The 14969-nt window shown below is 44.8% G+C and overlaps 1 protein-coding gene across 3 annotated transcripts in view; it reads left to right on the top strand.

The window, feature by feature from the left end:
- The first annotated feature begins 1034 nt into the window (after nt 1-1034).
- The window catches only part of LOC110504262 (epithelial cell-transforming sequence 2 oncogene-like), a 26855-nt gene continuing 12920 nt past the window's right edge, over nt 1035-14969 (top strand). For 2 of the 3 annotated variants that reach the window (XR_005039548.1, XR_005039549.1), the window contains exons 1-10: nt 1035-1799; nt 2795-2907; nt 8274-8436; nt 8601-8856; nt 9632-9878; nt 10776-10896; nt 11053-11218; nt 11303-11431; nt 12326-12418; nt 13519-13728. Coding sequence is in view for 1 of the 3 variants with exons in the window: in XM_036962838.1 (XP_036818733.1) it covers nt 1605-1799; nt 2795-2907; nt 8274-8436; nt 8601-8856; nt 9632-9878; nt 10776-10896; nt 11053-11218; nt 11303-11431; nt 12326-12418; nt 13519-13728 (1693 nt within the window). In the remaining 2 variants the exon portion in view is untranslated. The remainder of the gene's footprint in view (nt 1800-2794; nt 2908-8273; nt 8437-8600; nt 8857-9631; nt 9879-10775; nt 10897-11052; nt 11219-11302; nt 11432-12325; nt 12419-13518; nt 13729-14969) is intronic. The other variant, XM_036962838.1, reaches the window with a different exon arrangement.

Below are 14969 nucleotides of genomic sequence, written 5' to 3'. Positions count from 1 at the left end.
CTCCTTTGGCCGCCTTTCCTTCCAATTCTCTGATGCAAATGACTGGAACGAACTGCAAAAATCACTGAAGCTGGAGACTCATATCTCCCTCACTAACTTTAAGCACCAGCTGTCAGAGCAGCTCACAGATCACTGCACCTGTACATAGCCCATCTGTAAATAGCCCATCCAACTACCTCATCCCCATATTGTTATTTATTTTGCTCCTTTGCACCCCAGTATCTTTACTTGCACATCCATCTTGACCAGGTCGCAGTTGTAAACGAGAACTTGTTCTCAACTGGCCTACCTGGTTAAATAAAATAACTATTCTGCACATCTATCATTCCAGTGTTTAACTGCTAAATTGTAATTACTTCGTCACTACGACCTATTTATTACCTTACCTCCCTAATCTTACCTCATTTGCACACACTGCATATATATATATATTTACATTGTGTTATTGACTTATGTTTGTTTACTCCATGTGTAACTCTGTGTCGTTGTATCTGTCGAACTGCTTTGCTTTATCTTGACCAGGTCGCTTGTTCTCCAATGGCCTACCTGGTTAAATAAAGGTGAAATTAATGCAATACCATGTTTTGTGCCACTACCATGTTGTTGTCATGTTGTGTTGCTACCATGCTATGTTGTCATGTTGTGTTGCTACCATGCTATGTTGTTGTCTTAGATCTCTTTATGTAGTGTTATCTCTCTTGTTGTGACGTTTTGTCCTATAAATTAAAGATTTTAATCCCTGCACCCATCCCAGCAGGAAGCCTTTTAGTAAGCCTTCATTGTGAATACGAATTTGTTCTTAACCTAGTTAAAGGTAAAACATTTTTTAAATTAAAGTATGTTTTCACCTGGTGATCTTTGTGCACATCTTAATAATGTCCAATACTTGAATTTCCCTTCAGGGGAAATAATGTCCTCTTACTTTTGTCGCTCCCCACAAGTGATGCATTTCAGCAAATGATTGTTTGTGTAGTAACTCTATCAGTGACAGATCATGTGCGGTGCACAGGCCGATCCTGTTGACCAAGCAGCCTAGACTACTCGGTAACCAAAGCTTCCCAGTGCGCGCGCACTGTAGGAACCTGACACTCCGAATCTGATTTGTATTCCTCGTGTCCACTCTTGTCACGTCTCCAGAACCCATTGGATGAGAAGGTCGGTGAACAGGGACCGCTACCGGGGGTGTGCGTGGGAATGTTGCATGCGCCTTATGCTCTAGTTTCTGTTATTCTGTCTCTAAGGAGACCGGGCAAGGAGAGGGAGGAATTGTGGGGAAGGAGAGTAGTTGTTTTTTAAATAAATTGCACTTTATAGTCACACTTGTGCAGGTCTATGGAATAATTTGTGAAATTACATTGCATAGGACCTCCTTTACCGGCCAGTTTTTGAAACGCAGGTACATGTATCACCGCTGTATCATTGTATTATCAGATGTTTAACTGGACTGTTGACTGAAGAAGATTTTACCCGCACTTTGTTTAAAATACTGAATTTGAACCACACAAACAATCGCTTATAAAAGGCTACCCAAAAGAAGGCTATCGATTTAAATTAAACAGAGCGTAATCGGGTAGTATCCTCAACTGGCCCAAACCACCCATAAAATGACATCCGTGGATCTGACCGTTAGGTCCAGTCCTGGTCCTAACCCAGGTCCTCACAGCGTGACACAGTGGCAACTGAGCGGGACAGACTACCAACCCCAGTCGGCCCTGATGCATCGCAGCTCGTTCACAGGGACAGCCGACACCTGCTTCAGTGCCTGGACCCCCATCACAAACAAGACCTCCAACCACCAGGTCAGCCAAGTGAGATAAGACAAGCAATCATTTTCCTTTCTCTTTTTTATTTTTGTTATGGTTTTTCCACCACCTTGGTCTTCCCTACTAAAACATATTTACATTTGAGTCATTTAGGAGAGGTGACTTACAATAATGAGTGCATGTTATTTTTGTACTGGTGCCTTGTGGGAATCGAACCCATAACCCAGCGTTGGTAGCACCATACCAACTGATCCACAAGGGACAAATCTCCCTTGAGCACAATTACTCTGGGGCCAGCTGACCCATTGTCTGGTTCAGGGTAGGCTGTGTGTGTGTCTCGGGGTAGACTGTGTGTGTGTCTTGGATTAGGCTGTGTGTGTGTGTCTCGGGGTAGACTGTGTGTGTGTGTGTCTTGGAGTAGGCTATGTGTGTGTGTGTGTGTGTGTGTGTGTGTGTGTTTGTGTCTCGGAGTAGGCTGTGTGTGTGTCTCGGGGTAGGCTGTGTTTGTCTCCGGGTAGGCTGTGTGTGTGTGTGTCTTGGAGTAGGCTGTGTGTGTGTGTCTCGGGGTAGACTGTGTGTGTGTCTCGGAGTAGGCTGTGTGTGTGTGTGTGTGTGTGTGTCTCGGAGTAGACTGTGTGTGTGTCTCGGAGTAGACTGTGTGTGTGTCTCGGAGTAGACTGTGTGTGTGTCTCGGAGTAGACTGTGTGTGTGTCTTGGGGTAGGCTGTGTGTGTCTCGGAGTAGGCTGTGTGTGTGTGTGTGTCTCGGAGTAGACTGTGTTTTGTCTCCGGGTAGGCTGTGTTTGTCTCCGGGTAGGCTGTGTTTTTCTCAGGGTAGGCTGTGTTTGTCTCAGGGTAGGCTGTGTTTGTCTCAGGGTAGGCGGTGTTTGTCTCAGGGTAGGCGGTGCTTGTCTCAGGGTAGGCTGTGTGTTTGTGTGTTGAGATTTTGGGTTGTGAGCATTAAGATACATCTCCTCCTCTGTAAATTAATGTAAATTAATGTTAATCTACATCTTGTTCTATGACCTGTCAGTTGTTTGAGGAGCGGACGACCCTGGTGCTTCACTGGTTTGACCTTTGGACTGACCGCCAGAGAAAACTCTTCCTGCAGCCACTGCTGTCACAATGCACCAGGTCCCAGCTCAAGTAAGCACTTCTGACAGAAAGGGGCCTCTGACAGGCCTATTGTTATGGTTTATCTGGATCCCCATGAGTTTTTGCAGAAGCAGCAGATACTCTTCCTGGGGTCCACAACAAACAAAAAACACAAAACATGACAAGTAACAAAACACTGATACACTGATAGACAAGGACAGTCATACAAATTTAAAATACAATGATATACAAACAATAATTATTTTTATTTTTTTATTGTGTTAGAGTTCAGTGTGTGTGTGTGTGTGTGTGTTTGTGTGTGTGGTTCCCCTCACAGTCCTTTCCGTTCTATGAAATGTTGTTTAAACCTCTCTGGTAGCGTCCCACCTGCGGCTTTGTGACCTGTTTAAAGGTTTTGTTCACATCGGCTACCGAGAGCGTTATCACACAGTCATCTAGAACAGCTGTTGCTCTGGTGCATGCTTCAGTGTTCCTTGCCTCGACGCGAGCATAAAATACATTTAGCTTGTCTGGTAGGCTTGTACAACTGGGAAGCTCGCGGCTGCGTTTCCCTTTGTAGTCCGTAATAGTTTTCAAGCCCTGCCACATCCGACGAGCTTCAGAGCCGGTGTTGTAGGATTCAATCTTAATCCAGTATTGATGCTTTGCTTGTTTGATGGTTCGTCTGAGGGCGTATCAGGGTTTCTTATAAGCTTCCAGAATAGACTCCCGCTCCTTGAAAGTGGCATCTCTAGCCTTCAGCTCGATGCGGATGTTGCCTGTAATCCATGGCTTCTGATTCGCATATGTATGTACATAGGTTCACATGTATGTACATGGTTTGTTCGCTGTTCGTTCGCTGTTCAGTGTTGTCATTTAACTTCTGAGTTATTCCACTTTAGTGAAATAGTAATTTAAATTATTGTCAATATCAGGGGCTTCTCTTCTTTACCATTAAGTAGTGTTACCTTGGCAACTTACCTTACTTACTTACTTAACTTGTTACCTTCAGCTTCATCTGAGAAGGCCGCTGTTCATTGTCCTGTGCTTCTGAAAGTCTACTAATATCGGGGTTCTATTCTGTTGCTGTTCATGGTGCTGCAGTCTTTTTATCGCCGCTAGAAACTTGTTCGTTTATGTTAGCAACACCGTTGAATTACTTTACTCGTGAAAAATTAATCACACTACGAATCAAATCAAACTTTATTTACACAGCACATTTCCGACACAGATGCAATGCAATGTACTTTACAGGAAAATGAATAAACACAGTATATAGATGACATCCATGATGGGAGTTCAATCAGTAAAGCAAAGAACAAGTGCGGTTCTTGGTAAAAACCTAAATAAATATCTCTCTCTCTCCCTCTCTCTCTCTCTCTATATATATATATATATATATATATATACATATACAGTGGGGCAAAAAAGTATTTAATCAGCCACCAATTGTGCAAGTTCTCCCACTTAAAAAGTGGGAGAACTTGGAGGGTCCTGGCTAAACAGGTGAGGGGTGAGGGGTTAGAGGTTAGGGCTTGTTTTCTCTCCGTCACTCCCTCCCTCTCTCTCTCTCTTCCTCTTTCTCCCAGCATAACAATGATCCCAAACACACCGCCCGGGCAACGAAGGAGTGGCTTCGTAAGAAGCATTTCAAGGTCCTGGAGTGGCCTAGCCAGTCTCCAGATCTCAACCCCATAGAAAATCTTTGGATGGAGTTGAAAGTCCGTGTTGCCCAGCAACAGCCCCAAAACATCACTGCTCTAGAGGAGATCTGCATGGAGGAATGGGCCAAAATACCAGCAACAGTGTGTGAAAACCTTGTGAAGACTTACAGAAAACGTTTGACCTCTGTCATTGCCAACAAAGGGTATATAACAAAGTATTGAGAGAAACCTTTGTCATTGACCAAATGCTTATTTTCCACCATAATTTGCAAATAAATTCATAAAAAAATCCTACAATGTGATTTTCTGGATTTTTCTTTCTCATTTTGTCTGTCATATTTGAAGTGTACCTATGATGAAAATTACAGGCCTCTCTCATCTTTTTAAGTGGGAGAACTTGCACATTTGGTGGCTGACTAAATACTTTTTTTGCCCCACTGTATATGCAGAGGACAAGGGAATCACTTCAAGTTATATCACACTGTTAAGAAACATCCCTAGTGTTTTCATCTCCCTCATGTAAAAGTACTACTGAATTACTGCACACAACCTATTCATGCGGTAGTGACTATTTAGAGATGTGTAGGGGTTCTGTAGTGAACGTGTAGTTTATGCAGTACTTAAGATACACAAGTAGAGTTTTGTAGGTTTCAGAAGGAAAATAGTAGTGCTTCCTGTGGTTTTCAGGTAGAGATTTTTACAATGTGTTTGTTTTGTGAATAAGTAGTCAAAACACTACAGGCAGACTCCACCGGTTTTTCAGTAGTCATCAGTAGAGTTTGGCAGCTCGTGGCTGCACCTCATGTGCTCGTTACCACAGAAGAAGACAAAATGGGAAGTAGTTGGTTGTTGTTAGCTAGCTACTGTTCGACAATCCCGAATGTAATAATTTTCCATCCTTTGTCATCCTGTCTTTTATAACCCTTATTATGTTTAACTTTCCTTTATGTTTTATGAATTCTGTCATGTCATTGTTTAGCCTTTTATATAACTTGTTACCACATCAAAAATGATTGCTAGCCAAAATGGTCTTAGCCGTTAGCCGTTTTCACAGAGATGTATTGTGTTTAGCCTAGCTGTTTGCTAGCCCCATTGAAATGTTCCAATGTAGCAGTGGAGGCTGCTGAGTGGAGGACGGCTCATAAATAATGGCTGGAAATTAGCGTATGGAATGGCATCAAACACATGGAACACATGGAACTCATGGAACACATGGAACTCATGGAACACATGTAACTCATGGAACACATGGAACTCATGGAACACATGGAACTCATGGAACTCATGTGTTTGATATATTTGATACCATTCCACCTATTCCGCTCCAGCCATTACCACAAACCTGTCCTCCTTAATTAAGTTTGCCACCAACCTCCTGTGGTGGCCACCAACCTCCTGTGGTGACCACCAACCTCCTGTGTAGCCTCTGTTTTCATCATGCATGTAATAAGTGTGCGTGTGTTTGAATGGAAATGTACAGTATTTTCATATTAATATACTTACCAATTCTACTTACATCTTTTAACCTGTTGCCCAGGAGGCCCCCGACATAAGAAGACTGGAGTCCATTGTTGGTAAGATTAACATTGTTTATCAAATGTTTTTCTGTGTTGTTTTACAGTGCATTCAGAAATTATTCAGACTATTCTTGACTTTTTCCACATTTTGTTACGTTACGGCCTTATTCTAAAATCAATTACATTATTTATTTTTCTCATCAATCTACACACAATACCCCATAATGACATCACAATACCCCATAATGACATCACAATACCCCATAATCGCAAACACAGGTTTTCAGAAATGTTTGCACATTTATATATATATATATACAATACCTTATTTACATAAGTATTCAGACCTTTTGCTATGAGACTTGAAATTGAGCTCCGGTGCATCCTGTTTCCATTGATCATCCTTGAGATGTTTACTCAACTTGATTGGAAACCACCCGTGGTAAATTAAATTGATTGGACATGATTTGGAAAGACAAACACTTGTCTCATTAGGTCAACCTTTTTTAAATTAGCATACACACAGTTTCGTGGTCTAAACTCTATTAATACTCACAGTAATCATTCACTAAACAGGATACAAAACAAACTACAGTTTAACTTGAAACATGTTACATTTTTAACAGAATCCATCAGGTTGAAGGAATTGTCTGTAGAGCTCCGAGACCTGAAAATAGCTGTGCAGCGACACTCCATCCAACCTGACAGAGCGTGAGAGGATTGGCAGAGAAGAATGAGACAAACTCCTCAAATACAGGTGTGTCAAGCTTGTAGCATCTTACCCAAGAAGACTCCTGGCTGTGATCACTGCCAAAGGTGCTTCAACAAAGTACTGAGTGAAGTGTCTGAATACTTACGTAAATGTGATAATTTAGCAAAAAAAACCTGTTTTTGATTTGTCTTTATGGGGTATTGTGATGCCATTATGGGGTATTGTGATGCCATTATGGGGTATTGTGATGCCATTATGGGGTATTGTGATGCCATTATGGGGTATTGTGATGCCATTATGGGGTATTGTGATGCCATTATGGGGTTATTGTCATGTCATTATGGGGTATTGTGATGTCATTATGGGGTATTGTGTGTAGATTGATGAATTAAAAACATAACAATTTTTAGAATAAGGATGTAGCGTAACAAAAGTCAAGAGTTCTGAATACTTTCCAAACGCACTTTGACCTTTGTTAGCAGACGATTGATAATGGCTTTTAATTGGTTGTCTCTTGTGCTCGTCTTTATTTTCTGAAAGGTTACGAGTTGGAAGAGGATCTGAAGATAGTTAAGTCAAAGCTGAATGAAGACAAGGCCTCAAATGGATTAAAACATTTTTGTAAATGAATGAATTTATTACATGTAATCAATTAAATAAAAACAATTGCAATTCAGTTTGTGTAAGTTCATTTCTTGTGTGATATGAACATGTAGGAATTGAGTGTGATACAGTGGTAATGCGTAGGTATTGTGTAGTAATTCAATAGTAGACATGTAGGTATTGTGTAGTAATTCAATAGTAAACATGTAGGCATTGTGTAGTAATTCAATAGTAGACATGTAGGAACTGTGTAGTAATTCAATAGTAGACATGTAGGCATTGTGTAGTAATTCAATAGTAGACATGTAGGAACTGTGTAGTAATTCAATAGTAGACATGTAGGTATTGTGTAGTAATTCAATAGTAAACATGTAGGTACTGTGTAGTAATTCAATAGTAAACATGTAGGTACTGTGTAGTAATTCAATAGTAAACATGTAGGTACTGTGTAGTAATTCAATAGTAAACATGTAGGTACTGTGTAGTAATTCAATAGTAAACATGTAGGTACTGTGTAGTAATTCAATAGTAAACATGTAGGTACTGTGTAGTAATTCAATAGTAAGCATGTAGGCATTGTGTAGTAATTCAATAGTAGACATGTAGGTACTGTGTAGTAATTCAATAGTAGACATGTAGGAACTGTGTAGGTTTTAAGTAGTTGACACCCAAACGCTCGGTAAGGAAGAATGATGTAGGGATTGAAATAGGAAATATATCATTTTTGTGATACCATTTGTGATACGTCCCAATGTATCACTCATTACCACTTTAATGACTAACGTTACATAAAACACCACTGGTTTCCTTCTCAATAGCAATCCAGTAGTAAAAACCTTGTTAGTTTGCTGTAGATCTTGTGTAGTAATTCAGTAGTACTTTTTCCACGAGGGGCTCTAATCTCTGACTCCGTGACCCTAGGTCCTGCAGGGATTGGCTGATGCAGATCGTGCCGGTGACGCGCGTGGACTTCACCTCCGTGTTGCCACGGTTCCTGTCTCTCTATGTGATGTCATTCCTGACCCCTCTTGACCTCTGCTCTGCCGCACAGGTCAGCTGGCATTGGAGGGTCCTGGCTGAACAGGTGAGGGGTTAGAGGTTAGGGCTCGTTTTCTCTCCGTCACTCCCTCCCTCTCTCTCTTTATTCCTCTTTCTCCCTTTCGTACTGTGTGTGAGGTTAACCAACCCCCCCCCCCCCCCCCCCCCCCCCCACACACACACACACACACACACCTCCTCTCTCCGTAGGACTGTCTTTGGTCGGTGAGGTGTGTGCGCCGGGGCTGGTTCCTGCCTTATAATCCAGGGGACAGAGAGTATGGTGGGTGGAAGAGCCACTATGTGTCCTGTGTGTCCACTCTGGACTGGCTGACACCCAGAGAGGCAGCACAAACGTACGGCACCCTCAACATGCCCTGCTCCGGAGAGAGGGAGGAGGAGGAGGAGAGACGCAGGGAGAGGAGGATCAGACAAACCATCCGGGAGAGAGTGGTGGAGCAGAAGAGTGAGTGAGAGTAGGAGAGGAGATGAGAGTGGAGGAGAGGAGAGAGTTGAGGAGAGTGGAGGAGAGAATAGAGTGGAGGAGTGTGGAGGAGAGAGTGGAGGAGAGGAGAGAGTTGAGGAGAGTGGAGGAGAGGAGAGAGTGGAGGAGAGGAGGAGAGAGTTCAGGAGAGGAGAAGAGTGGAGGAGAGAGTGGAGGACAGGAGAGAGTTGAGGAGAGAGTGGAGGAGAGTGGAGGAGAGAAGAGAGTGGAGGAGAGGAGAGAGTTGAGGAGAAGAGCGGAGGAGAGAGTGGAGGACAGGAGAGAGTTGAGGAGAGAAGAGAGTGGAGGACAGGAGAGAGGAGAGTTGGAGGAGAGAGTTGAGGAGAGGAGAAGAGTGGAGGAGAGAAGAGAGTGGAGGAGAGGAGAGAAGAGAAGAGAGTGGAGGAGAGGGGAGGACAGGAGAGAGTTGAGGAGAGTGGAGGAGAGGAGAGAGTGGAGGAGAGGAGAGAGTGGAGGAAAGTGGAGGAGAGAGTTGAGGAGAGTGAAGGAGAGGAGGAGCAGAAGAGTGGCTGAGAGGACAAGAGGAGAGAGAGGAGGAGAGGGGTAGAGGAGAGGAGCAGAAGGGGGAGGAGAGGAGCAGTTATTTGGTGCTGTATGACCCAGTTGGTAGAGCATGAGGCCAGGATAGTGGCTTTGGATAGAAGCATCTCTATTACTGTGTTGGATTAGATACAGAGTTGGGGTCAGAGGTGACAGCCAGGCTGGATGATATTTCCTTTCTCTGTGTTCTCCCCAGGAGCTTCGCTGACATCCAGACCAGCCTGGAGGAGCAACAGCAACAGACCAGGGGGAATAGTGGTCAGCCGTCCCCAGGGAGAGAGGCTGGTGCCTGGGAGAACGAGGAGCGTTCAGCCCTCTCCCTCCTGGTTGTCAGGCAGGACGGGACGTGTCTGTTTAACCCCTGACGTCAGCCTTAACTTGACCCCCACTCTGACCCTGGAGAAGAGACAGCTCTCCAGCCATCTGAGGTCCCAGGCCATGGGGTGAGAGGCCGTGCCCAACCATAGATATAGACCTCACCTGTTTGGTTCATGGGACAGTGTGTGTTTTTTTTATTGGTATTTATGTCACCTTTATTTAACCAGGTAGACCAGATCACCTTTATTTAACCAGGTAGACCAGATCACCTTGATTTAACCAGGTAGACTGGTTGAGAAAAAGTTATCATTTACCACTGCGACCTGGCCAAGATAAAGCAAAGCAGTTTGACACAAACAACAACAACAGAGTTACACACGGAATAAACAAACATTTAATCAATAATACAGTAGAACAAAAGTGTATATTCAATGTGTGCAAATGAGGTGAGATAAGGGAGGTAAAGGCAGAAACTAGGCCATGTTGGCGAAGTAAATACAATATAGCAATTTAACACTGGCGTGATAGATGTACAGGGGATGAATGTGCTAGTAGAGATACTGGGGTGCAAAGGAGCAAGAATAATAAATACAGTATGGGGATGAGGTAGTTGGATGGGCTATTTACAGATGGGCTATGTACAGGTGCAGTGATATGTAAGCTGCTCTGACAGCTGGTGCTTAAAGCTAGTGAGGGAGGTAAGAGTCTCCAGCTTCAGTGATTTTTGCAGTTCGTTCCAGTCATTGGCAGCAGAGAACTGGAAGGAAAGGCGGCCAAAGGAGGAATTGGCTTTGGGGGTGACCAGTGAAATATACCTGCTGGAAATATACCTGCTATGTAACGTGTGTGTGTGTGTGTGTGTGTGTGTGTGTGTGTGTGTGTGTGTGTGTGTGTGTGTGTGTGTGTGTGTGTGTGTGTGTGTGTGCGTGTGTGCGCGCGCATATAATGTGTGGGTGGGTGGGTGTGTGTTTGGTTCATGACCAGTATATATAAGGTGTGTGTTTGGTACTGTACGGTTTCAGGGACAGTGTGAACAGAGGAGGTTGGCCCACTTCCACCAGTAGCAGACCCAGAGCCTCTTCCTCTCTCTCTCCATCACCACCTCTTCTGCTGCTGCTGTCCAACAGGATACCTGCCTACGAGGTGAGACATTTAGAGCAGGGAGAGTCAATTACTTACAGGGTTCAGGTCAATTACATTTTAATTCCAGTCAATTCAGAAAGTAAACCAAATTCCAAATTTTCCTAATTAAAAAGCATTGACAAGAATTGAAATGATTTCTCTTCTCTCCTCTCCTAGTTGGTTCTGTGTGGTGTGAGAGTAGGAGTGGTGGTGGTTCTATACGACCACAGAGGGACCCTCCAGGCTCTGTTATCCCAGGCAGAGAGGGCTCTGGGTGGGCAGCGAGCTCAGAGACTTGGGGTGCTGGCTCCTGGAGGTACGGAGGAGATCACTCTGCTGCAAGGTGAGGATGGAACACTGGGTCAGGAATCATAGTTCACTGAAGGGCATAGTCACTGCTTGACCTTTGACCTCTCTTTGACCCCAGGCTACAAGGTGACAGAGAAGAGTGTGCTGACCCCGGACTACAGGGAATTCTGGGAGAAGCTGTGTGGCTGGGTCGTTCTACCTGAGGAGGGAGGAGGGGTGGACATCTTCTGTCCCCTCGCAGCGTCTGGTGTGTAGATAGAGAGAATGGTTTATTTTCAAATTCAGAAATGGCGACATTACATGGTATCAATAGCAGCTAACACAATACAAAATACATACATCCAGACAATAACATCTACAAATCAGTCACTCAGGCAATCAGTCACTCAGTCACTCAGTCAATCAGTCACTCAGCCACTCAGTCACTCAGTCACTCAGTCACTCAGGCAATCAGTCACTCAGTCACTCAGTCACTCAGTCACTCAGGCAATCAGTCACTCAGTCACTCAGTCACTCAGGCAATCAGTCACTCAGTCACTCAGTCACTCAGGCAATCAGTCACTCAGTCACTCAGTCACTCAGTCACTCAGGCAATCAGTCACTCAGTCACTCAGTCACTCAGGCAATCAGTCACTCAGTCACTCAGTCACTCAGGCAATCAGTCACTCAGTCACTCAGTCACTCAGTCACTCAGTCACTCAGTCACTCAGTCAATCAGTCACTCAGTCACTCAGTCACTCAGTCAATCAGTCACTCAGTCAATCAGTCACTCAGTCACTCAGTCACTCAGTCACTCAGTCAATCAGTCACTCAGTCACTCAGTCACTCAGTCACTCAGTCAATCAGTCACTCAGTCACTCAGTCACTCAGTCAATCAGTCAATCAGTCACTCAGTCAATCAGTCAATCAGTCAATCAGTCACTCAGTCAATCAGTCACTCAGTCACTCAGTCACTCAGTCACTCAGTCAATCAGTCACTCAGTCAATCAGTCACTCAGTCACTCAGTCACTCAGTCACTCAAGCACAGAGGAAAAACTACAAACCGACTGCACTAACACTCACATTCTTCTCTTTGTGTCTCTCTGTGTCTCTCTCTCTCTCTTCACCTCTCCCTCCCCCTTCTCTCTCTTTCTCTCTCAGCCAGAGGAGTGCTGCTGGTCCAGTCTCTGTCTACTCTGACAGGGCTAGAGGTCTCAGCTCCTACTGGGATGGCCACCGGATGCTTCCAGAACCGTGAGTCAGGGAGGAAGGGATGCTTCCAAAACTGTGAGTCAGGGAGGAAGAGATGCTTCCAGAACAGTGATTCAGGGAGGAAGGGATGCTTCTAGAACAGTGAGTCAGGGAGGAAGGGATGCTTCTAGAACAGTGAGTCAGGGAGGAAGGGATGCTTCTAGAACAGTGAGTCAGGGAGGAAGGGATGCTTCTAGAACAGTGAGTCAGGGAGGAAGGGATGCTTCCAGAACAGTGAGTCAGGGAGGAAGGGATGCTTCTAGAACAGTGAGTCAGGGAGGAAGGGATGCTTCTAGAACAGTGAGTCAGGGAGGAAGGGATGCTTCTAGAACAGTGAGTCAGGGAGGAAGGGATGCTTCTAGAACAGTGAGTCAGGGAGGAAGGGATGCTTCTAGAACAGTGAGTCAGGGAGGAAGGGATGCTTCTAGAACAGTGAGTCAGGGAGGAAGGGATGCTTCTAGAACAGTGAGTCAGGGAGGAAGGGATGCTTCTAGAACAGTGAGTGAGGGAGGAAGGGATGCTTCTAGAACAGTGAGTCAGGGAGGAATGGATGCTTCTAGAACAGTGAGTCAGGGAGGAAGGGATGCTTCTAGAACCGTGAGTCAGGGAGGAAGGGATGCTTCCAGAACAGTGAGTCAGGGAGGAAGGGATGCTTCTAGAACAGTGAGTCAGGGAGGAAGGGATGCTTCTAGAACAGTGAGTCAGGGAGGAAGGGATGCTTCCAGAACAGTGAGTCAGGGAGGAAGAGATGCTTCCAGAACAGTGAGTCAGGGAGGAAGGGATGCTTCCAGAACAGTGAGTCAGGGAGGAAGGGATGCTTCCAGAACAGTGAGTCAGGGAGGAAGGGATGCTTCCAGAACAGTGAGTCAGGGAGGAAGGGATGCTTCCAGAACAGTGAGTGAGGGAGGAAGGGATGCTTCTAGAACAGTGAGTCAGGGAGGAAGGGATGCTTCTAGAACCGTGAGTGGATAAGGAAGCCCTGACCCTAACCTAGCAAGTTATTGTATATCAAGTTTGAACATCTATTGACCATGTTTAATAGAGGCCAATTCGAATGAAGGCTGTCACCCCTCTTCTCTCTTTCTCTCTCCTCCTCCCTCCAGTCCTGAGTGAGTGGTCATGTAGCAGTGGTGATGGGACCGGGGTTAGCGGTGTGTGTGCGTCCCCCCCCGCCCAGCGCTACGTGTGTGAGGGTGTGTTACAGGGATGGAGCTGGCAGACCCAGTGGCTGGAGGAGGCTCTAGGAGCCCTGAGGGACCATCTGGGGCCACAACTACCACGACTGAGTCTGGACACCAGGGGGCGAGTACTGGGTACGAAAAACACCCCCACACACACACACCCACCCAAGGTCAGTTTCTGTGGGACTCTGGTCCTAGAGCAGATGAGTGTGTATTGACTGAATACACTGACTGCACAAAACATTAGGAACACCTTCCTGAGTTAATGAGGTACCCCGTTCAAATCACTTAAATCTTTTGTCTTCCCCATTCACCCTCTGAATGGCACACACACAATCCATGTCCCAATTGTCTCAAGGCTTAAAACTCCTTATTTAACCACCTGTCTCCTCCCCTTCATCTACACTGATTGAAGTGGATTTAACAGGTGACATCAATAAGGGATCATATCTTTCACCTGGATTCACCTGATGAGTGTGTCATGGAAAAGAGCAGGTGTTCATAATGTTCTGTCAACTCTGTGTGCGTGTGTGATCTGTTCCTAGGTCAGTTTCTATGTGTGATCTGTTCCTAGGTCAGTTTCTCTGTGTGATCTGTTCTTAGGTCAGTTTCTCTGTGTGATCTGTTCCTAGGTCAGTTTCTATGTGTGATCTGTTCCTAGGTCAGTTTCTATGTGTGATCTGTTCCTAGGTCAGTTTCTATGTGTGATCTGTTCCTAGGTCAGTTTCTATGTGTGATCTGTTCCTAGGTCAGTTTCTATGTGTGATCTGTTCCTAGGTCAGTTTCTATGTGTGATCTGTTCCTAGGTCAGTTTCTCTGTGTGATCTGTTCCTAGGTCAGTTTCTCTGTGTGATCTGTTCCTAGGTCAGTTTCTCTGTGTGATCTTTTCCTAGGTCAGTTTCTCTGTGTGATCTGTTCCTATGTCAGTTTCTATGTGTGATCAGTTTCTAGGTCAGTTTCTATGTGTGATCTGTTCCTAGGTCAGTTTCTATGTGTGATCTGTTCCTAGGTCAGTTTCTCTGTGTGATCTGTTCCTAGGTCAGTTTCTATGTGTGATCTGTTCCTAGGTCAGTTTCTATGTGTGATCTGTTCCTAGGTCAGTTTCTATGTGTGATCTGTTCCTAGGTCAGTTTCTATGTGTGATCAGTTCCTAGGTCAGTTTCTCTGTGTGATCTTTTCCTAGGTCAGTTTCTATGTGTGATCTGTTCCTATGTCAGTTTCTATGTGTGATCAGTTCCTAGGTCAGTTTCTATGTGTGATCTGTTCCTAGGTCAGTTTCTATGTGTGATCTGATCCTAGGTCAATTTCTATGTGTGATCAGTTCCTAGGTCAGTTTCTATGTGTGATCTGTTCCTAGGTCAGTTTCTATGTGT

Source organism: Oncorhynchus mykiss, chromosome 25, assembly GCF_013265735.2.
Source record: "Oncorhynchus mykiss isolate Arlee chromosome 25, USDA_OmykA_1.1, whole genome shotgun sequence".
NCBI classification, from domain to species: domain Eukaryota; kingdom Metazoa; phylum Chordata; class Actinopteri; order Salmoniformes; family Salmonidae; genus Oncorhynchus; species Oncorhynchus mykiss.
This window is presented reverse-complemented; position numbering and strand designations above follow the sequence as displayed.